The following is a 26709-nucleotide window of genomic DNA, read 5'->3' on the forward strand; positions in this document are numbered from 1 at the left end:
TGCAACCTCCACCTCCCAGATTCAAGCAAGTCTCCTGCCTCAGCCTCGCAAATAGCTGGGACTACAGGCGCCCACCACCATGGCTGGCTAATTTTTGTATTCTTAGTAGAGACAGGGTTTCACCATGTTGGCAGGGCTGGTCTTGAACTCCTGACCTCAGGTAATCCGCCTGCCTTGGCCTCCCAAACTGCTGGGATTACGGGTGTGAGCCACCATACCTGGCCTCCACATTTTCTTTTGAGATGGAGTCTCACTCTGTTACCCAGGCTGGAGTGCAGTGGCTCAATCACGGCTCACCGCAACCTCTGCCTCCTGGGTTCAAGCAGTTCTCCTGCCTCAGCCTCTTGAGTAGCTGGGATTACAGGCGCCCGCCACCATGCCCGCCTAATGATTGTATTTTCAGTAGAGACGGGGTTTCGCCCTGTTGGTCAGGCTGGTTTGGAACTCCTGACCTCGTGATCCGCTCGCCTCGGCCTCCCAAAGTCCTGGGATTACAGGCGTGAGCCACAGTGCCCGGCCTGCACATTTTCTTTATCCGGTCATCAGTTGATGGACATTTGGGTTGTTTTCACCTTTGGGCTACTGTGAATAATTTACTCAAGCTGGGTTCACCAAGTCCCACCTCCCTGGCCTTTTTCCCATTGCTCAAACCTGTCAGACTAGTTTCTGCCTCAGGACCATCCTCACATTTGCTATTCCCTCTGCCTGGAATGCTCTTCGCCCAGATCTCTCCATGGCTCTCTCATCCTCATCCTTGCAGCTCAAATGTCACACCCTTAGAGAAGCCTTCCTTGATCACTGTATTTAAAGTAGTTGAACCCTCAATCACATGTATATCCCATTATCCTATTGGAGTATCTTCATAGTACATATCATTATCCAAAATGAATAAGAATTATTGTCTAGACCAGGGGTTATTTTGTGCCGTTGGCCCCGTTAGCAATCTAGTGAGGCCTATGGGCTCATTCTCAAAATAATGTTTTTAAATGCCGAAAATATACCAACTATACTAAAAATACAGTTATTAAAATATTTAAAAGTTGTGACTTAGTAATCTATGTGCTTCTCTATCAATTCTGGAAGTAATAATATCTATATGCAGGCTTAATAATTATCAGAATTTGGATGTAATGAGTATAAATGCCATTTTGAGCTATTTGCAACAACTGGAATGGGAAATGATGATATCAGTGATTTCTATTGGTTATGAAATCACAGGTACTGCTAACATTACTATAGATTGTTACCTATGTCTGTAGCTGAAGAAACTGCTAAACTTCAGTTAGAGCTTAGTGAAAAAGATGTGTTTTTTTCCTATCCAAGTTCACAGATCCTCTGAATTCTATTCACAGAACCCAGGAGGTCCATGGACCCCGTGTTAAGAACGGCTCTCTTGAAATGTCAAAGATTATCGGTAGTGATGGGGAGGGATGGAGTCTGTTGGAGCTGGTTTTGGTCGAAGATGGAGGAGATGAGGAGATCACAGTGAGCAAGGGAATCAAGAGCTAGAAGAAAGCTGCCCTCTCTGCCCATCCATGGGACTTTGGTGTGGAGATGAAGAAATTTCCGGTTGAGAAGGACATGAGAAAAGCAGCATCTCTGAAGGATAGTCAGGTGTCACTTAGAGGGAGGAAGCAGTTTGGGAGGAGGTAGCCTATAAGAATAAAGGATTTAGTTTACCACCCACTGGAGTCCAGTGAGCAGCACAACAGAGTGTGGGAGAGAGGTGGCCACCGTGGGAAGATGAGTCACTGGGGCCGGGGGTGGAGGGAACGCAGAGCAGCAGGGGAAACTTTACTATGTTCCAGACAGCAGGCTAGACGTGGAGGATACAGAGATGAATAAGACGAAGAGAAATCACCCATTTAGGATTCGTCTACACCAAATCCTGGTGGCTGATTGGCTGGTTTGGCTGGTCTGATCCATGTACATTTTGGGAGCTTCCGAGATCCAGAGGCAATTGCAGTAAGACAGGCACACAGGGTATCACTACAGATTCCGGGGTGGGGCGGGGGGAGCTAAAAAATGTACTTTTTAGCTTTATTTTTTTTCCTCCTTTGATTCCTTCTGCAAAGCAAAAAATGAAGTAAAAAAAAAAGTAATGTCATTGAGAAAAAAAATGAAGCAGTGCCATCATCAACTATTTCAAATCAGCAAAACATCCAAAAATTAATTAGATAAGCCTAGGGGATACATCCCCCACCCTCACTCCAAATTCGTCAGGAACCTTCTAAGGATCTTTGCAACCAAGACATTCTTTGATGCGATTACCCTTCAGAACAGTGGCTCAGAGGGATCAAAGGAATAAAGAAAGGAGTATGTTTTTAGAGTTTTCTCTGGGGCTCAGGAGGTGGAGGTTGCAGTGAGCGGAGATCGCGCCACCGCAGTCCTGCCTGGGCTACGGAGCGAAACTCCATCTAAAAAAAAAAGATTTTTCTCTGGGGCTCCAGAGATAGCCTGAACCTGGATCTCAGCTCTGGCTGCAGCTCTCAGAATCTAGGATCCTGTGATTCTTTTTTAAAAGGCTATTTTCCCCTTCTCTACTAGGGGGATCTTTCAAAAAGGCTCAGCCTGGGAGCTGCTGCAGGTGGGAGGCATTGGCTGGACCCAGCTCCTCCTTTGATCATCATGTTCTGTTCTGGCAGCGGTATCTGAAAACTCCCTGCCCTGGGCCCACATGACAAGCCTCTTCTAGCCTGAAGGGAGGCAGCCCCTCAGCCAGAGAGGCAGCAGACAGGCAGGGGAGATGAGACCAAGAGGCAGAGCTGAGCTAAGCTGACCTAGTTAGAGCAGAAAGAGGCTGTAGGGGAGACAGGGAATGACGTGGGAGGGGACTGGGACAGAGAGAGAGGGAAGTTTCCCAGGGAGGCCCAGGACAGAGAGACATAGAGGGCTGACTGTTGTTTAAGAAGCCTTGGCAAGACTTGGGGGCCACCTAGAGGAGCCGTGTGTGGAGACTCAGTGAGCTGGCAGGCCTGTGTCCACATGTGCAGGGTGTGCAGGGGGGAGTAGCTTCACCAGATTTTGCCTGAATACTTAATTTTTTTTTGTCTGTTTGTTTGTTTTTGGAGCTGGGGTCTCACTCTGTTGCCCAGGCTGGAGTGCAGTGGCGTGATCTCCGCTCACCGCAACCCTTGCTTCCCGGGTTCAAGCGATTCTCGTGCCTCAGCCTCCTGAGTAGCGGGGATTACAGGCATGAGCCACCACACCTGGCTAATTTTTGTATTTTTAGTAGAGACGAGGTTTTGCCATGTTGCCCAGGCTGGTCTTGAACTCCTGAGCTCAGGAGATATGCCCGCCTCAGCCTCCCAAAGTGCTGGGATTACAGCCATGATCCACCGTGCCTGGCCTGAATACTTAGATTTTAAAGTCACCACCTTGGCAGAAATGAGAATCAGAAAAATATCTTGACCTTGGGGGAGCCAAGTGGGGAGCTCCACTAAACCTAGCAAGAATGAGCAAAAGCCCTGAATGTTCTCACAGGATTGCCCAGCAGTGGGCCAAAGAGAGGTCTTGTTACCCACTGTGTACCCAGCTCTCATCTAGGCACTGTAGGGCAACATAAAGGAAGCAAAGACACGAGTCCAGCTTGGAGGAAAATCAGCCCCTCTACAGATACGGCCAGTGAGCTCCATGCTCTGTTGGGCCCCCCTGAGGGACAGAGAAGTGCCCTTCACAGGCCCTGCCCTTCAGGAAGACACAATCTATTTGAGAGAATCTTGGTGAAGCAACAATAAGTAATTGAATGCCATTTCTTGTTATGCCCCTGACTCGCAGAAGGGATTTCTGGCATAAGTGGGGAAGGCCGTAGGAAGGAGGAGGGCATTAAGCTGAGCCCTGAGGTCTGGGAGGGCAGAATTGGGATGAGGAGAGAGAAAGGGGCATTCTAGTGAAGGTGCACAGATGGGCATATGTTTGGCTCACGTAGGGACCAAGAAGGTGGCCACGCTGACAAGATCGGAGGCCCACTGAAGGGAGATGGAGAAATGCAGCTGGATGGGAGAGAGTCAGGATTACAGAGGGCATTTGAAACTTCCAAAAGGGACAGGGTCAAAATCCAAGTTTTTGATGGGGTCCACCTCTGTCCCTTTTAGCTACAAGCCCATCGTGGAATTCATCGACGCACAATTTGAGGCCTACCTGCAGGAAGAGCTGAAGATCCGAAGAGTGCTGCACACCTACCATGACTCCCGAATCCATGTCTGCTTGTATTTCATTGCCCCCACGGGTCATTCCCTGAAGTCTCTGGACCTAGTGACTATGAAGAAGCTGGACAGTAAGGTATAGGAGGCAGGGGCAGGGGCGCTGGGGGCTCACTCTTACTGATCTCTTGTGCAAAGTAGATTCCGGGAGAGATTTGTGGCATCCTCATCCTCTCCCTCATTCCCTGTCTCTCCATAAAGATGGTGTTATGGATCCAGCACCAGCGTCATACGCTTTGTGATCTGTTTTCCCAGCACTAGGGATGGGCTTGCCCTGAGCTGTCTTTCTGCCCTGATCCATCTTGGAGACTAGAAAGACGGCTCCCTGGGTCTAAGGGCAAAGGCTTTGGCAATGGAAAGCTGTTTTTTCTTTGTCCCAATGTTAACTGGCTAGAATCAAACATGCAAACTTGACTTTGAAAGTTATCATTTTTACTATCAATAATTACTTTTATGATTGCAGTTAACATTAAAACCCTCATTATATGCCCACCCCATGAAGTACACATTATTGTTAGCCTCACTTTACAGAAGAGAAAACTGAAGCTCTGAGAGGTTAAGTGACTTGCTTATTGTCATATTGCTAGCTACTGGTAGAGTGCAGATTCTGTGACACTCAGATCTGTGACCGCATGTTATAATGCTTCTATGCCCAAGAAAGATGGCTGTGGGAATCAGGCATTGTCTTGCTTTAAGAAAAACTTGGCTGGGCGTGATGGCTCACGCCTGTAATCCCAGCACTGTGGGAAGCCGAGGTGGGTGGATCACGAAGTCAGGAGATTGAGACCATCCTGGCTAACACAATGAAACCCCGTCTCTATTAAAAATACAAAAAAAGGCCAGGCGTGGTGGTGAGCGCCTGTAGTTCCAGCTACTTGGGAGGCTGAGGCAGGAGAATGGCATGAACCTGGGAGGTGGAGCTTGCAGTGAGCCAAGATTGGGCCATTGCACTCCAGCCTGGGTGACAGAGCAAGACTCTGTCTCAAAAAAAAAAAAAAAAACTTTAAAATGCAAATTCTAGACCATGTATAAATTACACAATGATTCTTCATGTTAGAGGATTATTTGCTGTACAAAAGAATTGATCACGGGATTCTTCAAAAAGCCTAATTACATTTTCACCTACCATTTAATGTGTGCCAGATGCTGTGATGAGTACTTTATATGCATTATTTTATTTTTTCCTTCCAATAATCCAGCGGTGAGTACTATTATTATTCCTATTTCACTCATGATGAAATGGAGGGGCAGAAAGTCAAGTCACTTGCTCAACCTCAGACAACTTGAAATGGGTCTGGGATTTGGACCTAGCTCTGACTCCATGGTCTTTTATTTTACAAAAACTGAATTTAGGCTGGGCTTGGTGGCTCATGCCTGTAATCCCAGCACTTTGGTAGGCCAAGGTGGGCGGATCATCTGAGGTCAGGAGTTTGAGACCAGCCTGGCCAAGCCAACATGGCAAAACCCCGTCTCTACTAAAAATACAAAAATTAGCTGGGCATGGTGTTGCACACCTGTAATCCCAGCTACTGGGGAGGCTCAGGCAGGAGAATCGCTTCAACCTGGAAGTGGAGGTTGCAGTGAGCCGAAATCATGCCACTGCACTCCAGCCTGGGCGACAGAGCAAGACTATATACTAAAAAATAATAATCGAATTTACATGCAGCCATTTAGTAGCACATCCACTCTAAAACTGAATTTCAGCTCTCATCAGAATAGGAGCGGTTTTTCATTTTTTGCAGCAATGGGCTCATGGCCCATTAATAAAAGGCTGCTCTTGAAATGTGGCCATGCCCTGCATGTCCTGTATAGGGGCATTGGTGAGCCACATGACTGCAAGCCTGGTGGATGGGCTGAGTTAAACCTTTGATATATATGTGTGTGTGTATATATATATATTTTTTAATTAATTAATTTATTTTTTTTGAGGTGGAATTTCACTCTTGTTGTCCAGGCTGGAGTGCAATGGCACGATCTTGGCTCACCGCAACCTCCACCTCCTGGGTTCAAGCAATTCTCCTGCCTCAGCCTCCCGAATAGCTGGGATTATAGGCATGCGCTACCACACCCGGATACTTTTTATTTTTAGTAGAGACAGGATTTCACCATGTTGGCCAGGCTGGTCTCAAACTCCCGACCTCAGGTGATCCACCCCTCAGCCTCCCAAAGTGCTGGGATTATAGGCATGAGCCACTGCTCCCGGCCTGATATATGTTTATAGTGTGTCAGTGGGGACTTGGCGAAAGTGCCAAGGAGAATAGGCTCTGCCTGCTGTTTCATCTTGGCAAGGGCTTTGACCCCTCTGCCCGTGAAAGACTTCAAGGGAGGTGCCTCCAAGGTTCAGTCTTTCTTTGACCCAGCACCTGTGTGATATCAGCCTTCAGAGGCACTCCTAAGCCAAAGTGCAAAGGAGGCAGGATTTATCTTTCACGTCTGGTGCTCCCAGACTCCCCTTTCAGAGCCCGGGGCCTGAGTGCCACCTATGCCCCCCACTCCCCCACCCCCCTGTTGAAGTCTCCTGGCAGGAATGATTATGCTCTCCATGTCAACTTGACCTTAGTGTGCTCTGTCTCACAAACGCACGTGCATTTCAAGTTTCTTTACCTTCTGACAGTAAAAGCCTTGTCCCTTCTTGGAGCAATTTCAAGGATTAGGGTTCAGGTGGACTGAACTTTTGGTTGGCATTAGGCCTTTCTCCTGATGCCTGAAATTGGGCATTTATACTGCTTTTCTTACTCAGAAATTGATCATGACACTCAGGCAGTATAATTCTTTTTGCAGAAGTCTCAGATCAAATTGTAACTAGAGGTTCCTCCTCACCTAACCGAGTTGGTTATTCAGTGTCTCTTGCCAGAAAGAGAGCCAGGTGTACATCCTCGCTGAGCACTGTCCTGCCTCCTTTCCCTGCCATCTCTCATGTGGGTCCATATCACACCCAGCTGGGGCTAGCCCAGCCTCGATGGGTTGGAACAATTTACTGTTAGCAAGAAGAGGCCACCTCTCCCCTGTCAGCCACAGATTCCCAGCTATCACCTTTCTGCTTCATATCTCCCAAGCGGTAACCTTGATACCAAGATATCATACAGCTCATCGATTTGGATCTGAACTGGTAGACAGCTCATGCTTAAGACTATGGACTTAGGAATAAGGCTGAGTTTGGATTCGAATCCCAGTTCTGCTACTTACCTGCTCCATGGCCTTGGACAAGTTACTTAACCTCCCTGTGCCTTAATTTCTCATTGGCAAAATAGTAATAATACCTCCTGGAAAGAAGGGTTATTGTCAGGATTAATTGTGCTAATTCATGTAAAGCACTTAGTTCCGTGGCTAGCACAGTTAGTACTTGTGGTTTATTGTATTGTCATTTGGCTATAGAAGCGACCAGTCCTTGACCACTGGGCTGAGTGGCTCCCTCTGGCAGCTGGTGGAAGTCTTAAGTGATGCTGCTATCAGTTGCAGGTTACCAACAATGACCCCACTTTGCCCTCCTCTCCCTAGGTGAACATCATCCCCATCATTGCCAAAGCAGATGCCATTTCGAAGAGTGAGCTAACGAAGTTCAAAATCAAAATCACCAGCGAGCTTGTCAGCAATGGAGTCCAGATCTATCAGTTTCCTACAGATGATGAGTCAGTAGCAGAGATCAATGGAACCATGAACGTGAGTGGGAGCAATTTCCTGACCATTTGCTTTTTATGATGATTATCATTATTTTAATTTGTTTTAGAGACAGGGTCTTGCTCTGTTGCCCAGGCTGGAGTGCAGTGGTGTGATCACAACTCATTGCAGCCTTGAACTCCTGGGCTCAAGGGATCCTCCTGCCTCAGCCTCCCAAGTAGCTGGGATTACAGGTGCACTCACCACACCTGGCTAATGTTTTAATGTTTTGTAGAGACGGGGTCTTGCTATGTTGCTCAGGCTGGTCTTGAACCCCTGGGCTCAAGCAATCCTCCTGCCTCAGCCTCCCAAAGTACTGGGATTACAAGTGTGAGCCACCGCGCTGACCCCTTTATTATTATTATTTTACCAAAGAGCAGCAAAACATCTTCACCATCCATCTTAGTGTAGTTAACTCTTTTTTTTTTTTTTTTCCTTTTTTTTTTTTTTTTTTTGAGACAGGATCTCATTCCATTGCCCAAGCTGGAGTACAGTGGCACAATCTCGGCTCACTGCAACCGAGAGATGTTATTTTTAAATATCAGGGTTGGCTGGGCATGGTGGCTCAGGCCTGTAATCCCAGCACTTTGGGAGGCTGAGGCGGGTGGATCACCTGAGGTCAGGAGTTTGAGACCAACCTGACCAACATGGCGAAACCCCGTCTCTACTAAAAAATACAAAAATTATCCAGGCGTGGTGGTGTGCGCCTGTAATCCCAGCTACTCTGGAGGCTGAGGCAGAGCTTGCAGTGAGCCAAGATTACGTCATTGTACTCCAGCCTGGGCGACAGAGCGAGACTCATCTGAAAAAAAAAAAAAAAATCAGGGTTATGTTTTGCTTTATTAAGTGTGAATGAATTAAAAAAAAAAAAGAAACCTTGCCATCTTTCCTCTCCTCCCCCACTTTTCCCTACTAGAGGAATGACTAATAAAGAAGGCAGAGAGGCAAACATCTCCTAATGCTTCCTTACAATGTGTTGCTGTTGCTGTGAAATCTTCAATGTTGTGATTTCAAGGAGACAGCTAATAGCTTTCAGAAAGCGTCTGCTTTGGGAACAGATTTCTTTTTCTCTATTGAGTGGCATCAGTTTTTCCTAATGACATAATGCCTGGGTATAGCCAAACTCAGGAAAGCCTTGTAATAAAAGCCATTTTTAGAAAACTTTCCTGCTGCCACTGCCCTCTAAGTTATCATTACAACATCAGCTGCCACCTCCTATGAATTGGCCAACAAATTAGCATAGCAGGGCAGCAAGTCATTGTCTCGCCTGACTTCCTGTCCATCAGTACACCCGAGATGTGTTCGTTATCACCATCACCATCTTAGACAAATCTGGCTCAAGGGTAAGGTTCTCTGGAGCGTGATAGGTGGAGATAGGTCTTCTCTGACCTGCCATGGGCATGGAAAAATTAAAAAGATTAGTGCTTGTCCTCTCGAGAAGTCAGGGCATTTTGATGGAAACTAGGCTCTTATGAAGAGACAGCCTAGTCTGCAGAAAAACGGGAGCCTCGCGAGAAGTGTTGTCTGGGTGCCACCGGCACTGATGTCTGGAAGCGTCTAGTCACCTCAGGACATCAGTCCCCATAGAGACCTTCCGAACACTGATGCCCTAAGTCACCAAGCAGCTTTCAGGCTTGTGATTTGCTTTGCTAAGAATAAATAGGGACTGAGAGTTGTCAGCCATCTCAAGATGTTACACAGAACCACATCTTGGTACCTCGTGGATTAGGAGTGACAGTCATCCTGGGCTCTGTTCTCAGCTCAGCTCTGGCCTCCTGCTGAGCCTAGGGTAGGCTCAACCTCAAGGCTGGAAACTCCCAAGCTAGGCAACAGCAGTTGTCAAGCATGCTGTTATGGCTGAGAAGGGATTCTGGGTCCTTTATTACTCATAATTGTGTTTCACTTTGAAAAACAAAATTCGAGGCTGAACATAGCAAGACCTCATCTCTACTGAAATTAAAAAAAAAAAATTAACTGGTGGCCAGGCGTGGTGGCTCACACCTGTAATTCCAGCACTTTGGGAGGCCGAGGTGGGTGAATCACCTGAGGTCAGAGTTCGAGACCAGCCTGACCAACATGGAGAAACCCCGTCTCTACTAAAAAGACAAAATTAGCTGGGTGTGGTGGCGCATGCCTGTAATCCCAACTACTTGGAAGGCTGAGGCAGGAGAATCACTTGAACCTAGGGAGGCAGAAGTTGCAGTGAGCCGAGATTGCGTCTTTGCACTCCAGCCTGGGCAACAAGAGCAAAACTCCATCTCAAAAAAAAAAAAAAAAAAATTAACTAGTGGTGTGGCATACACCTGTAGTCTCAGCTACTTGGTCAGTGGGTGGCCTAAAGCGGGAGGATTACTTGAGCCCGGGAAGTTGAGGCTGCGGTGAACCCTGATCGTGCCACTGCACTACTCCAGGCTGGGTGACAGAGCAACACCGTGTCTCACCAAAAAAAAAATAATCCAGAAAGAGAGAGAAAGGAAAGAAAAGAAAAAAAGGAAAAAAAAAAAACCAAAATAGAAAGAAAGAAACAAAAAGGAAGGAGGGAGCGGAGGGAAGAGGGAGGGAGGGAGGGAGGGAATTCCAGTGGATTCAGGATTATCCCTATTATAAATCACTCACCACTTACTCCCTTGCATCCCACTGTGCTTTTTTCTTTTCTTTTTCTTTTTTTTTTTGAGACAGGCTCTCGCTCTGTCGCCCAGGCTGGAGTGCAGTGATGTAATCAATCTCAGCTCACTGTAGCCTCCACCTCCTGGGTTTAAGTAATCCTCCTGCCTTAGCCTCCTGAGTAGCTGGGACCACAGGCATGCACCACCATGCTCGGCTAATCCACTGTAGTTTTTTTTGAGTGGGAAAGAGAGGAGTGGCCTCACATCTAGTGTGCCTGGAATTGGCATGCCTGTGAGAGGAGCTTGCATGTGAGTGCTTTGTGTTACATGCGCTGTGATGGGAAAGAGGGTGCTATCAAATATACATAGATGATTGCTTAGCCTGCCTGCCACCGAACAACTATGTCAAAAGTCCCCAGAGTCTTCACACAAGCCGTGGTGTATGAAACTGCATCCTCAGGACCTGGGCTTGGGTGGTAGGAGGAATGGGTGCTGGTCTTTCATTTTGGATTTGACTCCAACCCCACAGCCTCAGCCATCCCAGCCAATTGTCATAGGAGCTGGATTGGAAGAAGTGGAAGAAGGCTGTTGCCTGAGTGGAGAAGACTGTACAATGTCCTGTCTGTCACCATGAGGGATTTTTATGGCAGGAAATGAGAGTAATGAGGTCCCAGCCACCACCTTGGATTATGGGTGACTCCAGAAAACCTTATTTTAGATTGAGGGAGAAGGGAAGGGAGAGCGAGGTCTTGTTGCATGCTATTTTCAACTCATACTCTGATATCTCTCAAGGTTGTAGACTTTAATACTGAAAATTGCTATGTTGTTTTAAATTTAATGATGTTCTTTGAATGGCTCAAACCATGGCCAGGACCAGCAAAAAGGCCCAGTTACTTATTTGACTAAGCTCCATTAGTTGTCCATTTGTGAGGTCTGGGGTTTGGTTCCCACAAAGGCAATTGACATTTGGGTCCAGTGAGAGCACATGGCTGAGCAGTAGGGTCACAGGGAGACCCACAGGCACAAGTCCATCCCTTCCTCTGAGACAGCAGTGGTATTTCCATTGTTTCCATGTACTTTTGCAGGAATCACCAGGGGTTGACTTGAGAGCAAACCAGCCAATGGTCTTGTTCAGTCACCAGCAGGAGCCTGAAATGGGGACTAACATAACTGGGAAACACTGTCCACCCTGGGAGGGAAGCGAGCCCAATCAGAATATTATCATTAGATGAGGAATAAAGAGTTCTGACATTGTCTATTTCACTGGGCTAAGGAAGACAGTCACCTAGCCTCCCAAGTATAATGGATGTGGTGAAATAAGAATAAAGTAACTCATGCCAATTGGATTATTAAGTACTTTACAATGTACCAAGAAGAATTTAAGTTAGACACAAGTCAGTAAAGGTGGTGCTATGGTTTGATTGTGTCCCCTCCAAAATTCAGATGTGGCCAGTGTGATAGTATTAAGAGGTGGGGGCTGGGCGCAGTGGCTCACACCTGTGATCCCAGCACTTTGGGAGGCCAAGGTGGGCAAATCAAGAGGTCAAGAGATCGAGACCATCCTAGCCAACATGGTGAAACCCCGTCTCTACTAAAAATACAAAAAATTGCCAGGCACGGTGGCTCATGCCTGTAATCCCAGCTACTCGGGAGGCCAAGGCAGTCGGATCACCTGAGGTCGGGAGTTTGGGACCAGCCTAACCAACATGGAGAAACCCCATCTCTACTAAAAATGCAAAATTAGCTGGGTATGGTGGTGCATGCCTGTAATCCCAGCTACTCAGGAGGCTGAGGCAGGAGAATCGCTTGAACCCAGGAGATGGAGGTTGTGGTGAGCTGAGATCACGCAATTGCATTCCAGCCTGGGCAACAAGAGCGAAACTCCATTGCAAAAAAAAAGAAAAAAATAAATTAGCTGGGCATGGTGCCACACGCCTGTAGTCCCAGCTACTCGAGAGGCTGAGGCAGGTGGATCACTTGAATCCGGGAGGTGGAGGTTGCAGTGAGCCGAGATCACGCCACTGCACTCCAGCCTGGCAACCGAGTGAGACTCTGTCTCAAAAACAACAACAACAACAACAACAACAACAACAACAAAAACCAAAAAAGGGCCCTTAAGAAGTGATTGGGCCTGGCCGGGTGTGGTGGCTCATGCCTGTAATCCCAGCACTTTAGGAGGCTGAGGCAGGTGGATCACCCAAGTTCAAGAACAGCTTGGCCAACATGGCGAGATCCTGTCACTACTGAAAATACAAAAATTAGCTGGGCGTGGTGGCAGGCGCCTGTAATCCCAGCTACTCGGAAGGCTGAGGCAGGGGAATTGCTTGAACCCGGGAGGCGGAGGTTGCAGCAGTGAGCTGAGATTGTGCCATTGCACTCCAGCACTCCAGCCTGGGCAACAAGAGTGAAACTCCGTCTTTAAAAAAAAAAAAAAAAAAGTGATTGGGCCATGAGGAGCTCCTCCCTTGTTAATGGGATGAAGGCCTTTTTTTTTTTTTTTTTTCTGAGATGTAGTCTTCCTCTGTCGGCCAGGCTGCAGTGCAGTGGTGTGATCTTGGCTCACCACAACCTCTGCCTCCCAGGTTCAAGCAATTCTCTGCTTCAGCCTCCCGAGTAGCTGGGATTACAGGCGCCCACCACCACGCCCAGCTAATTTTTGTATTTTTAGTAGAGATGGGGGTTTCACAATCTTGGCCAGGCTGGTCTTGAACTCCTGACCTCGTGATCCACCTGCCTCGGCCTCCCAAAGTGCTGGAATTACAGGCGTGAGCCACCACGCCCGGCCGAAGACCCTTTTTAAAGAGACATCATGCAGTGTTGGGCTAGCTTGTCCTTCTGCTGTGTGAGGATGTGGCAAGAAGGTCCTCAGCAGACCAGATGCTGGTGCCTTGATCTTGGACCTCCCAGCCTCCAGAACTATGAGGAATAAATTTCTATTGTTGATAAATTACTCAGTCTCAAGTAGTTTATTGTAGCAAGACAAATGCACTAAGACAGATAGTGAATCTAGGAATAGACTCCCAAGAGAGGCTTGAGACTATCTCTTGTTGGAGTTTTCTGACACTGGGAAATCTGACATCCGAGGGCACCTCATTGGAAGTCTAAGTGAGAGATTTACACAGACTCCCCTGAGAGGGCTGTTTGTGTTTCAGCAGCAACACTGCCCTGCATCTAACAGAGTCTCCTCCCTGGGTCCACACATAGAAAATGTCACCCCTGTCTGTCAGTTTCCTACAGAGACCTGGGAAAAATAGCAGAAAGCCCAGCCTCAGATTTGGATCCCACTGGTAGGACCTAGGAGTGTGGTCGGTGGTGGTGCGGGGGGAGGGTGGGTATCTGCTCTCTGCTCCGCTCGACTCCATTCTGGTTGTCGAAGCCATCTGTCTCTCAAAAGCAGTGGAACAGAGGGCCAGAGCCTGGTCCCCATGATTTCCTGCTTGTCATGGTTTGCTTCCTTCTAGCGGATGCCATGTAGCCAGGAGGCAGAGTGCGGGCCACCCTAGGTGGCTGGGAGAGGTTGGCAGCCAAAGCTCGGTGGCCTTGCTGCCGCTTCAGAGGATCTGGGCATGCGGGTTAGAGACTTAGGCAACTTGTTTAACCTCCCTGTATCCCAGTTCCTCCAACTCATGAATGGATCTTTTAATCATTGCCATAGAAGGATGCTGTGAAAAGTCGAACGAAAGGAGAGCGCTGGGAAATGCCTACCTTGCATATGCTTATCAAAGCAGACTGAGGCCAGCTGCAAAGGAGCGTGCTGTGGGAGGGCTGGGGCTATATTTTTGAGTTAGAAGAATAAAATGACAGCAGTTTGAGAAAGAGGGGGAAGCAAGTCACCCTATCATTCTGACAGTGTCTCTTGATGATAAAAATGGAACAGGCCCGAGGGAATACTGACATTTTTGTATGCCTTTGTTTTCTTCTTGTTTTTTTTTTTTTTTTTCTCGAGCTCAGAGAAGCACCTCCCACTTCACATGCCTTCCTCCTCCATCACTTACAGCCGAGAGCCCAGGATGAGGGAATGCTACAACGTGGTTTTTCTTTATCACCTCCTCCCTCAGTCTAGCTCTCTGCATTCGCCGCCCCTTGGCTCTTCTGTGTCATGTGGCTGAAGCTGTGGGGTCTCTGCAGGGGAAATGTTTTCCCAGAAAGTGTTTAGGGGTGGATTCGAGGCTCCCCATATGTCTTAGGTCCCTGAGTGGGAATGAATTGTGCCCAGATCAACCCTCCTGGCAAAGACTGGAGATGCTTAGGCCCTTGGGCAGCATTTTCACGAATTCATTGCTTCCCAAATGCCCTGTGTGTCACTTGCCCAGTTACTCTTCTGGTCATTCCCCTCCCAGAATTGATGAAACATTTCTCACCTCCACCCCACACCCACCTCCCATATCCATAACCACCTCTTTCCCATGTCCAGATTTAAGGGACAGTCAGTGGAGTGGGGAGGGGTTGGAGAGTGGCTGAGACGATCGTCTGATAGCAGCTGAGAGGCGAGAGGGTGAAAGAAGAGCAGCTTCAGCTGGCAGCCAAGCAATTTAAGGGATTGGTGGAGGTCGTGGAGCTGAGCTCCTGATGAAATTCTGTGTTCTTCTGCTCTGAAGGACATTTTTGGGGTCCAGAGCTAGAGGAGAATGGAGAGGAAGGATTGGCTGTGAGATCAGCCTGTGGATTAAACAAACAAGCAACAGATTTGCTGTGGGTTTCCCTGAATTGAATTGCCTCTGATAATCTGGTCTTGAACAACTAGTTCCCTCCAGGGTTTAGAGTACGCACCTCACCTACTGCTTGAACCCCCTAAATGGAAGTAGCAGACCAGCAAGGGGTGGGCTTTGAAGTCAGAGAGACCAGGATTCCATACTTCATTCTGTTCCTTACTATTGTGTGCGTGCTGGCAAGTCCCTTAGCCCTTCTGGACCTCAGTTTCCCCATCTAAAGAGGAGAATAATAAGGCAACTTACCATATAGTGTTGTTGTAGAGATTCAGTGTGACAATACCATGTAAAGCAGCTGGTACCCAGTGCATAGGGCTTAACAAATTATTGCTAATGCTAACGCTGTTAGTGTGATTGCCACTACCTACTCTGAAACGTATTATTTGACTTCCCACGAAGTTAATTGCTCCCTCTTCTGTGTTACTCCAGCCCTTTAGCCTCTGTTTACAACCTTGATTTTTTTTTTTTTTTGAGACAGGGTCTTGCTCTGTCACACAGGCTGGGGTGCAGTGGTGCGATCTCGGCTCACTGCAACCTCCACTTCTGGCACAACCCTCATCTTGCTATCTGATCATTGTCGGGATGGCTTTCTCCCTGGGTACACTGTGCGCTCTCCGGGGCCAGGCTCTGTGCTTTTTTGCCATTACGTTGTTCTTAATGCCTAGCATATATCACAGGAGCTAGGATGAGTGGGCAAATGGGTCAAAATATCTGAGATCATGGCCTGTTTCTGCAAGCAGGCTAAGAAACTTTCCCCATAGGCTCTTTACCTGTTGGTGTAAAGTCCTTTTGGGCAAAGCCCCACCTGGGCTCACCTGGTTGGCAAACATTGATTCCGTAGTTCCATTTGGCTGTGGTGACTCAGCACTTACAGGCTGGCCAGCTCCTTGTGGATTGGGGCTCTGTGAGTGTTTGTTTCCCAGGCCCCACACTACCAAGTCGGGGCAGCTCTCTCTTCTCTGACCCATAAAGCCAGGCCAAGCTCCTCATTCCCCCTGTGAGCACCAAGCTCATAAACCTACTTGTCCTTTGCCTTTCTTTCCTCTTTCCCTAGCCTTACCACGGCCATTCAGGAAGTAGTTATTAAGCACCTGCTATGTACAGGACACCAGACCATACACTTGAGCCCTTGATCACATACTATCTTATATGACTTGAGTTATGTAATCGGGGCTCCCTCAACAAGACTGTAAGCTCCTAGAGGGCGAGGGAGCATGGCTTCTGCTGCTTCTGTCTGCCTTATAGCACCTACAGCAGAACCCAGCACGGTCATGTGAGTAAATCCTTCGTGACTTGCCTTCTAGGCTCACAAGTTCAGTGTGAGCTCTTTCTCCAGGGAAGGATGAGAACAAGGACAATACAGCTAAGTCGGCTGTGTGGTCTCAGTACGGACCTAGTCTTGGGGCTCTTGCACGCCAGGGAGGGAGAAGGGCCAGTGATCCGAGACCCTTCGGTACTCCTTTGTCCTCTCTATCCACACAGAACCCCCCTCATTCCACTTCCCCATCTTCCAAAGGCTCTTCCCCTCAGCAGTAACTATGAATAGCAAATAGCTTGGTAATCTGTGTGTCTGCTTATTATTCTGCTTATTTTCTCTCTTTGTTCCCTATGCATTCAGCCATGTCATTGTCACCCTCTATTGTGAATTTCTGAACAGCAGAAGCTTGGACTAGGCCTCTTATCCTCACATAGTTTGGGAACTTAATAAATGCTTGTTGGTGATGATGACAGTGAGGGACATTGCAGGGTGAGGGTCTGGGGCCCCAGAGACCAACAGCAGTTGGGTTGTGTAACACTCAGTGCTTTTCCTCTGCAGTTCTCAGCTCTCGTTTGCCTTCGGTTTCAGGCCCACCTGCCGTTTGCTGTCATCGGCAGCACAGAAGAACTGAAGATAGGCAACAAGATGATGAGGGCGCGGCAGTATCCTTGGGGCACTGTGCAGGGTGAGTGAGTCTCTGGGAGAGGGGCTACATGCAGGAAGCCCCTTTTGTCTGCCTCTTTGTTTGTCCCCAGCCACTATCTGACAAGTTTCTAAACTGTCCCAAGTCTCTGCTCATTTGGCATGGGTCCCAAAGAGCCATAGGGTTCACTAGCAAGCTAACTCTGGCTCCATACTGGGACGCTCTGATGGGAGCAAGCTCCCTCTGTCTCTAATGGGAAAAGTATTCCTAAACACAAAGACTTGCAAGGTAGGAAGGAGTATGCGAGAAAGCCTGTGTTCTTGCCCAAGTGCACCAGGAAGTGCACAAGAATGTTCACAGTAGTGTTGTTTGTAATGACAAATAATTACAAACAGTCCAGATATTCATTAAAATAGACTGGATAGGCCGGACATGGTGGCTCACGCCTGTAATCCCAGCATTTTGGGAGGCCGGGGCAGGCGGATCATGAGGTCAGGAGATTGAGACCATCCTGGTCAACATGGTGAAACCCCATCTGTACTAAAAGTACAAAAAAAAAAAAAAAAAAGACTGGATAATGGGAGGGTGGGAAGGGGGTAAGGGATTTTAAAAAACTACATATTGGGACTGGGCGCAGTGGCTCACTCCTGTAATCCTAGCACTCTGGGAGGCCAAAGCGGATAGATCACCTGAAGTCAGGAGTTCGAGACCAACCTGGCCAACATGGTGAAACCCTGTCTCTACTAAAAATACACACACAAAAAAAGTCAGGCATGGTGGCATGTGCCTGTAGTCCCAGCTACTCAGGAGGCTGAGGCAAGAGAATCGCTTGAACCCAGGAGGTAGAGATTGCCGTGAGCTGAGATTTTGCCACTGCACTCCAGCCTGGGCGACAGAGCGAGATTCAAAAAAAAAAGAAACATACCATTGGATTCCCTTTGTATGAATTCCAAAAGGAGGCAAACTAAACAAGATATATATTTTTAGGCATGCATACATGAGAGGTAAAACTATAAAGAAAACAAAGGAATGATACTCTCCAAAGTCAGGAGAGGGGTTAAGTCTCTGCCAGGGGAGTTGGGGGATAAAGGAGGATGAGATTGGGAAAGGGCACTCAGGGGCTTCCAAGATACTGGTAATGTTTAACCTGAGTTGTGGAGACATTGGTGTTAATTTTTCAAAAATTCTTTAAATTGCACATACCTATTTCATGCTCTCTTGTGAATGTATGATTATTTCACAATTGAAAAGCAGTCAGACATATTGTATTACACTCAGGAAAGTTCCTTCTGGGATCTGCTTGACATATGTTAACTTACCCTCAGGGCTAGTCAGTTCAGTGCATAAGACAAGGCCAAGGACAGTGCTGTGGGTAGAAGAGGCCTCTGGTCCTCAGAGTCTACAGCTAGAAACCGGGCCATGGCTGATAGGGGCATTGTGTGAAAGAGTGGCTGGTTCTCTGTAACCTCATCCCTACCACACCTGGAAGTGGGTGGCGAGTTGTCCGTATCACATACGAAGGCTGGCATGTTTTAGGACACCCCGCAGACGCACTGACAATAGCTGGATTTTCTATAGGTAGGACAAGGCTGGTTACCAGAGCTGTGCTAAGTTCTGGTCTTCTCTGCTGTTCAAAGCTGGGGTTGCTCCACTAGGAACGTTTGCAAATAGTTTCTGGACCCACAGTCCCACCCTGGGAATGGACTTGTGGTCTGAGAAACAGGAACCTGAAGTGAGATGAGGAGAAGCCAGTAGACATGGTTCCAATGACTTACTTCATCTGACGTGGACTATCCTGAACCTAAACAATAAAGGGGGCTTTGAAAGTTTTTCTTGTAAGTCTAAGTTGACTGTTCTGCTTGAATGAGGAAGAAGTTGTATATTGCTTAGGTAGCCTGCAGGGGCCTTGGAGGCACTCCTTCTGACTCACCATCAGAGATCACTGTCCAGAGACGGGGGAGGAGATGGCATATAGCATAGTCCTGAGAAGTTGTCTTACTGATGTCATCTTTAATATTAGCCTATGTTCTATGACAGCAGGGGGCTTTATTCCTAATTCAGTGGGTCTTAAGCAGAGGGATTATGTGAGCTGATTCGGGCTTTGGAAAGACTGATGACCACAAGGCAGTCTGCTTCAACTATGGCTGACCCACTTATTCCAGACCCCTCTCTGCCCCCACTACCCTCTTCCAGACCCTGCAAGACAGAATCTGGGGTGACTGCCTGCTCATCACTTCAGACACCATTTTTCCTACTTGTTCAGGCCAAATACCAGCATCCGACACAGTGAAACCATATCTGTAGCCACCTTGACAAAGTACTGCTTGTGACCTGGTCTAGCCAGAAATCGATTTTGCTATGACTTGGTCCACATCTGTCATTCTTGACCACTGCCCAAAATTGCAGACCTTTGCTTGCACTCTTTTGAAGAGGGGACTTGTTCACACAGGCCAGAAAGTGGGGTCCCCTTGCTCCTAGTCACCATTGCTACTGTCAGGCCATTATCTACCCTTTAAAGAAACCACCTCCTTGGAAGCTTCTACCATCCAGGTGGGCCATGCCTGCGGTCCACACCCCTCTTTGTCACTGTCATCTATCAATATCCTAGTTCTTTCCCCTTATTATTTGGAGACTTTGTCACCTCCCCTACATTGCCTGGGTTTGAGCCCTAACTCTGCAACTTACTAGCTACATAACCTTGCCTAAGCTCATTGACACCTTGCAAACACCATTCCCTTCTCTGGCTGATAAATTACTATTCTTCCTTCCAGAGTCATCTTAGGGATTTTCTCTTCGGTGAAGTCTTCACTTTCCCAGGAGCTCTTAGGTCCCCCTCTTCTGAGCTTTATTGCCGCTTGGCTATCCCTCTGTTTTTGTAGTTTTGCACTGAATTGTATTTGTCTATTTGCATCTATTCTTCCTCTAAACTGTAAACTCCTGACAGCAAGATTCCATGACTTCGTTTCTGAATTCCCAGTGCCTCACACAATAGTGGGAACAGAGATTCCACAAATATTGATTGGATGGATGGATAGATGGATGGATGAATGGATGGATGGATGGATGGATGGATGGATGGATAGATGGATGGATGGATGGATGGGTGGATGGATAGATGCATATGTGCTGTTGTCCTACAAGTGGTGCAGACCAAACATTCTTTTGAAGGTCTGACTGCTGAATTTAGATTGTGGTGCTACTGACTGTCTTAACAAGTATTTTTATGGTATCACCATTTTTCATTACTGGCATTTTTGTAACCTTTCATTTACATTTTCAGTAAAAAAGAGAGGAAGTAAATTTGCAGGATCTAAATACACAGATTGCAAGGCAATGTCACTGTTAGACATTTTGCCACTCGTTTTCATCCATTTCTGCTTCTGCTGGCCTTCCTTTCAACATACTTTCAATACCCCAAACCCTGCTATGCAGTTGAAAACGAGGCCCACTGCGACTTTGTGAAGCTGCGGGAGATGCTGATTCGGGTCAACATGGAGGATCTGCGGGAGCAGACCCACACCCGGCACTATGAGCTGTATCGCCGCTGTAAGCTGGAGGAGATGGGCTTCAAGGACACCGACCCTGACAGCAAACCCTTCAGGTACCACTCCTGCCAGCCCAGCCCAGCCCAGCTCAGCTCAGCCCACCCAGGTGGTGTGGAAGCCTTCCCCTGGAGAATTCACAGGGGAAGCGAGACACAGGTGCTAAGACCTCGAGGAGCAGGGGCGACTCACTTGCCAGTTCTGCTTGCCTGTTCACCCTTTGCCACTGCACACCTGCCAGGAGAGCTGTGGGGCGCAGGCTTGGGAAGTACTGCTGCCTTGCTTTGAAGGGCAAGGGAAGGGAGGAGGTCCAGAGGACCAGCAAGGCTGATCACCACACATACACGCACGCATCCGTGACAGCTCCAAGCAGCTGTGCTGGAGGGGATTCCCAAGCTGGGGCCCTGTTCCACAGGGTGGCAGTTGGTAACTGTCCTCTGCCCCTCTTTCTTCATCAGGCTCCTGGCGCTCAGACAGGTTCTTTACCCATTTCCCCATTTTGAAACCCAGATAGGACCAGGTAGCGATCCCTTGCCATGCATCGATGAACTGCAGGCTCTTCAGTTGCTGTTCTTAGTGTCTGCATTCAAGTGCAAGTTCTGTTTTGACCGCAGGATGTTGATCATCATTGGCATATTTCTTAAATCAGAATGCTTTTAGAGAAGGGGAATGTTTTTGAAAGCAGGTTATTATGCAGAGAGGAGTGATGCACCAAGTAGAAGTGTCTGATCTATATGCGTGATGTGTGAAATGAGCTCCACAGTTGAAATTACCACGTGGTGCCCTTTATGGTGGTCAGACATTAATAAGCAAGTGAGGGAGATGTCTACCGGTTAAAAAGGCTTTCAGAGAGCCTCTGAGATCTTACACTACCTGTTCACAGCCTAAAGCTGCCTGGAGTCAGAGCCTAACCAGTCCCTTGGGGATACTTGCTTCAGGAAGGATAGGCTCATGGGGCCAGGGCCACTGGAGCACGTGGGGCTGGGGGAAGCCCTGCTTGTCTCTTTCTGGTGGGAGCTCCCTGGCTCTCTTCCCCACCTGCAGCTTTCATCTGCATTTGTAGAGGAGTAGGTGTGCCTCCACCTGGTCATTTTGTCTCCTTCCCTCCTCCTTCACTCCATCTTGAATACCTCTGTTTCCTGTGTCTTCGCCTTCTTCACTCCTTCTCTGCCAGCTCCTTCCCGTGCTGCATGTAAGCATTCTTGTGCTGAAGAAACTTTCCCTTAACCCTTCTCTTTCTTACCAGCCTCTGCCCTGTCAAGAAGTCCTTGACAGGATGAGAAGGAGAAAGAGTTGTTCTATATTTGCTGTTTCCTCTTCCCCATCTCTCATTCATTCCTCAACTCACTGCATTCTGGCTTCTGCCCCCAGCATAACCACTCAAATGTCTCTCTCCAAGGCCAGGAATCGCAGACTTGTGGCCAAGTTCAGTGTTGCCTTTGGGTTCCATCTTATTTGATATCAATGCAGCACTTTATGCCATTCCTCACTGCCTCCTTGAAATGCTCTCTGCCTTTGGCTTTTCCAGCAATGTCCTGGCTGATTCTATTGCTATCTCTCCTACTATTTCTTCTCAGCCTCCTTTGCAGGCTCATTTTCTTCACCTTACTCCTTTAAATGTTGATATACACCCCCCGGGATTCTTTCCTAGGGCCTCTGCTTCTTTCACTTTCTGTTCTCTTTGCAGCTGGTTCTTTCTACTCTCACAGCCCTAATTACCACCTAGAAGTAGATGGCTCCCAAGCTAGTCTTACCTCTGAAGTCTAAACTCATTAATCCAACTGCATCCTAGACATTTCCACTCAGACATCCCATAGAGGACCTCCCCGAAAATCAAGCTCTGTACAAATTCATCTTCTTCCCTCTTAAGCATGCGTCTCTAACATTCCCTGTTGCCATTCATGATACCACCATCCACCTGGTTGCCCAAGGATGATCAGAATTACCTTTGGCTCCTCCCAAGTCCTGGGAGTTCTGCTTTTCTTACCGCTCCCTCCATTCCCTCCCAGCCCTTAACATTAAGATCCTATCACTTCTTCTTTTCTTTTTTTTTTTTTTGAGACAGAGTCTTGCTCTCTCGCCCAGGCTGGAGTGCAATGGCACAATCTCGGCTCACTGCAACCTTGGCCTCCGGGGTTCAAGTGATTCTCCTGCCTCAGCCTCCTGAGTAGCTGGGATTACAGGCACCCACCACCTCGCCCGGCTAATTTTTGTATTTTTATTAGAGACGGGGTTTCACCATATTGGCCAGGCTGGTCTTGAACTCCTGACCTCAAGTGATCCACCCGCCTTGGCCTCCCAAAGTGCTGGGATTACACGCATGAGCCACCACGCCCAGCCAAGATCCTGTCACTTCTTACTTGGATTGATGGAAAGTCTATCCTTCTCACAACACAGCCAGAGTGGTCCTTCTCATTTTCAAACTGGATCTAGTACTACTTCCTGCTTTAAAACTATGCAGTGCATACATGTCCAATTTTTAAATATGTCATTCAAAGCCTGTTCTCTTCCACCAGGCTCAGGAACTTCGTCTGCCTCTACTCCAGCATTGCCATGGTGCTCTCTGGCCATGTTGAACCACACCTGGCTCCCTAAGAATGTCATTCTTCTCTCTCCACACGAGCTTTCTTACATGCTGCCCTCTTTGGATCACAGTTCCACCTCTTCTTCACCAGGCTATTGCTTTTTTTTTTTTTTTTTTTTTTTTTGAGATGGAGTCTCACTCTGTCACACAGGCTGGAGTGCAGTGGCACGATCTTGGCTCACTTCAACCTTCGCCTAGCAGGTTCAAGCGATTCTCCTGCCTCAGCCTCCCAAGTAGTTGGGATTATAAGTGCCCACCACGACACCCGGCTAATTTTTTATATTTTTTGGTAGAGATGGGGTTTCACCATGTTGGCCAGGCTGGTCTCGAACTCCTGACCTCAGGTGATTCACCCACCTTGGCCTCCCAGATTGCTGGAATTACAGGTGTGAGCCACCGCACCCAGCCTATCATCTCCTATTTCTTTAAAAATAAGCTTAGGCCAGGGGCATCTCCCACTAGACCATGAGTTCCTCGATGGCAAGTATGATGGCTGTTGGCTGTAGAGGCTGAGTGACTAGCATCATGTCAATTAGTACTGAGTCTAGCACATATGGAGTCTCCTCAAGCATTTGTTGAAATAGTTCATTCATGTGGTCAGTTTCAGAGCTAGGGCCTGGCAGCATTGTGCAGTGGGAAAACCCACATGAAGAGACAGGAGACTCAGCTTCTGGTCAAAGGTCTCCCTCTAACTAGCCATGGAGCCTTGAGCAAGACACCTCACTTCTCTGGGCCTCAGTTTTCTCATCCGTAGAACAAGAGTATAGAATCAGATATACTAAGTCTCTCCAGTTCACTAGGGTTGCCCCATCCCTCTTCAGAAGCCCTGTGGGCATGCTGTCATGGGCCAAGCCAGGTGCCCACAGCTTTGTGGTTCTATTTTTGTATCTGGCTCACAACTGGGGAAGGGAAGACAGAGGAACCCAGTGAGGATCTCTGGGGCCAGTTTTATCAAATAGGAGCCATTCCAAAGGAAGAAGAATTAACCTGACCATGTTCGCAGTTTACAGGAGACGTATGAGGCCAAAAGAAACGAGTTCCTAGGGGAACTCCAGAAAAAAGAAGAGGAGATGAGACAGATGTTCGTCCAGAGAGTCAAAGAGAAAGAAGCAGAGCTCAAAGAGGCAGAGAAAGAGGTAAATGTGAGCCTGGTGATTATTAAAACGTCAAGAAACAACAGCTGCTGGTCAGGCTGTGGAAAAATAGGAACGCTTTTACACTGTTGGTGTGCATGTAGATTACTTCAACCATTGTGGAAGACAGTGTGGTGATTCCTCAAAGACCTAGAATCAGAAATACCATTCGACCCAGCAATCCTATAGATCATTTTATTATAAAGATACATGCACACATATGTTCACTGCAATACTATTCACAATAGGAAAGACATGGACTCAACCCAAATGCCCATTAATGATAGACTGGGTAAAGAAAATGTGGTACATATACACCATGGAATACTATAGAGCCATGAAAAGGAATGAGAGGATGTTCTTTACAGGGTTGTGAATGGAGCTGGGAGCCATTATCCTCAGCAAACTAACACAGGAACAGAAATCCAAACATCAGGCTGGGCACTGTGGCTCACGCCTGTAATCCCAACACTTTGGAAGGCCGAGGTGGTTGGATCACCTGAAGTCAGGAGTTCGAGACCAGCCTGACCAACATGGTGAAACCCTGTCTCTACTAGAAGTACAACAATTAGTGGAGTGTGGTAGCACATGCCTATAGTCCCAGCTACTTGGGAGGATGAGGCAGGAGAATCACTTGAATCTGGGAGGCAGAGGTTACAGTAAGCTGAGATCGTGCCACTGCACTCCAGCCTGGGTGACAGAGCAAGACTCTCTCAAAAAGAAAAAAAAGAAAGGAAACACTTAATTACTTCACAAATCTCTTCCACATTTAACCTGTTGCACTCTCAAGGGTTCTCACCAAAGCCCATGACAAGGGTATCGTTTTTTTTTTTTTTCAGTTTCACTTAAAAAAAAAAAAAGTCAGACAGGTGCCTTGGCTCAGGTCTGTAATCCCAGCACTTTGGGAGGCTAAAGCGGGCAACCTGGGCAACATACTGAGACCCCGTCTCTATTAAAAATACAAAAAATTGGCCGGGCGCAGTTGCTCACACCTGTAATCCCAGCACTTTGGGAGGCCGAGGTGGGCGGATCACGAGTTCAGGAGTTCGAGGCCAGCGAGGCTAATATGGTGAAACCCCATCTCTACTAAAAATACAAAAAATTAGCCAGGCGTGGTGGTATGTACCTGTAGTCCCAGCTACTTGGGAGGCTGAGGCAGAAGAATTGCTTGAACCCAGGAGGTGGAGGTTGCAGTGAGCCGAGATTGTGCCACTGGACTCCAGCCTGGGCGACAGAGCGAGACTCCATCTCAAAAAAAAAAAAATAATAATAATAAAAGTACAAATACAAAAGATTAGCCAGGCATGGTGGCATGTGCCTGTAGTCCCAGCTACCCAGGAAGCTGAGGTGGGAGGAGTGCTTGAGCCAAGAGATTGAGGCCACTGCACTCCAGCCTCCGTGACAGAGTGAGACTGTCTCAATAAAAAAAAAGAAAAAGAAAAATGTCACCCATCACTTCTAGGAGAAGCGAGGGGATCTGAAAGACAAATTAATAAAAGTACAACAAACAAAAGCCAGGTTAAGGCAACTGATAGGCAGCCCTAGTGACTAAGTAAGAGCTGCTTTAGGCCAGTCGCGGTGGCTCACGCCTGTAATCCCAGCACTTTGGGAGGCCAAGGCTGGCGGATCACGAGGTCAGGAGATCGAGACCATCCTGACTAACTCGGTGAAACCCTGTCTCTATTAAAAATACAAAAAAATTAGCCAGGAGTGGTAGCACGCGCCTATAGTCCCAGCTACTTGGGAGGCTGAGGCAGGAGAATCACTTGAACCTGGGAGGCGGAGGTTGCAGTGAGCTGAGATCGTGCCACTGCACTCCAGCCTGGGCGACAGAGCAATACTCTGTCTCAAAAAAAAAAAAGAAAGAAAGAAAGAAAGAAAAAAGAAAAGAGCTGGTTTATACAGCAAGTCTATCACTCACCTACCTAAGTGACAGTGTCAAATACCCCCAGGACCCGGAGAACCAACCTCCTTCATGGTATGCTGCAAGTGCTACAGAATCCTAAACTCTTTCCCGAATCCATGAAAGAAAGTGAAATTCGGCTTGCTCTGCTCTTACTATTCAGGGTAGTTTATTGCATTTTAGTTTGTGACTGTCTGTGCCTCTTGTTCTTTGATCCACTTACCACAATGGCATACCAGAATATTCCTTTTTTTTTTTTTTTCCCGAGACAGTCTCGCTCTGTTGCCCAGGCTGGAGTGCAGTGGTGCGATCTTGGCTCACTGCAAGCTCCGCCTCCCAGGTTCAAGCGATTCTCCTGCCTCAGCCTCCCAAGTAGCTGGGATTATAGGCACGCATCACCACGCCCAGCTGATTTTTGTACTTTTAGTAGAGACGAGGTTTCATCATGTTGGGCAGGCTGGTCTAGAACTCC

General features: G+C 47.7%; 1 protein-coding gene across 6 annotated transcripts in view; it reads left to right on the forward strand.

Moving 5' to 3' along the window:
• SEPTIN6 (septin 6) overlaps positions 1-26709 on the forward strand; it is a 60533-nt gene that overhangs the window by 18364 nt on the left and 15460 nt on the right. For all 6 annotated transcript variants that reach the window (XM_023198693.1, XM_023198689.1, XM_023198690.1 and 3 more), the window contains exons 3-7: positions 4095-4281; positions 7701-7862; positions 17021-17117; positions 20508-20676; positions 24205-24337. In XM_023198693.1, the coding sequence (XP_023054461.1) occupies positions 4095-4281; positions 7701-7862; positions 17021-17117; positions 20508-20676; positions 24205-24337 (748 nt within the window). The remainder of the gene's footprint in view (positions 1-4094; positions 4282-7700; positions 7863-17020; positions 17118-20507; positions 20677-24204; positions 24338-26709) is intronic.

This window comes from Piliocolobus tephrosceles, chromosome 12 (assembly GCF_002776525.5).
Source record: "Piliocolobus tephrosceles isolate RC106 chromosome 12, ASM277652v3, whole genome shotgun sequence".
In the NCBI taxonomy this organism is placed as follows: domain Eukaryota; kingdom Metazoa; phylum Chordata; class Mammalia; order Primates; family Cercopithecidae; genus Piliocolobus; species Piliocolobus tephrosceles.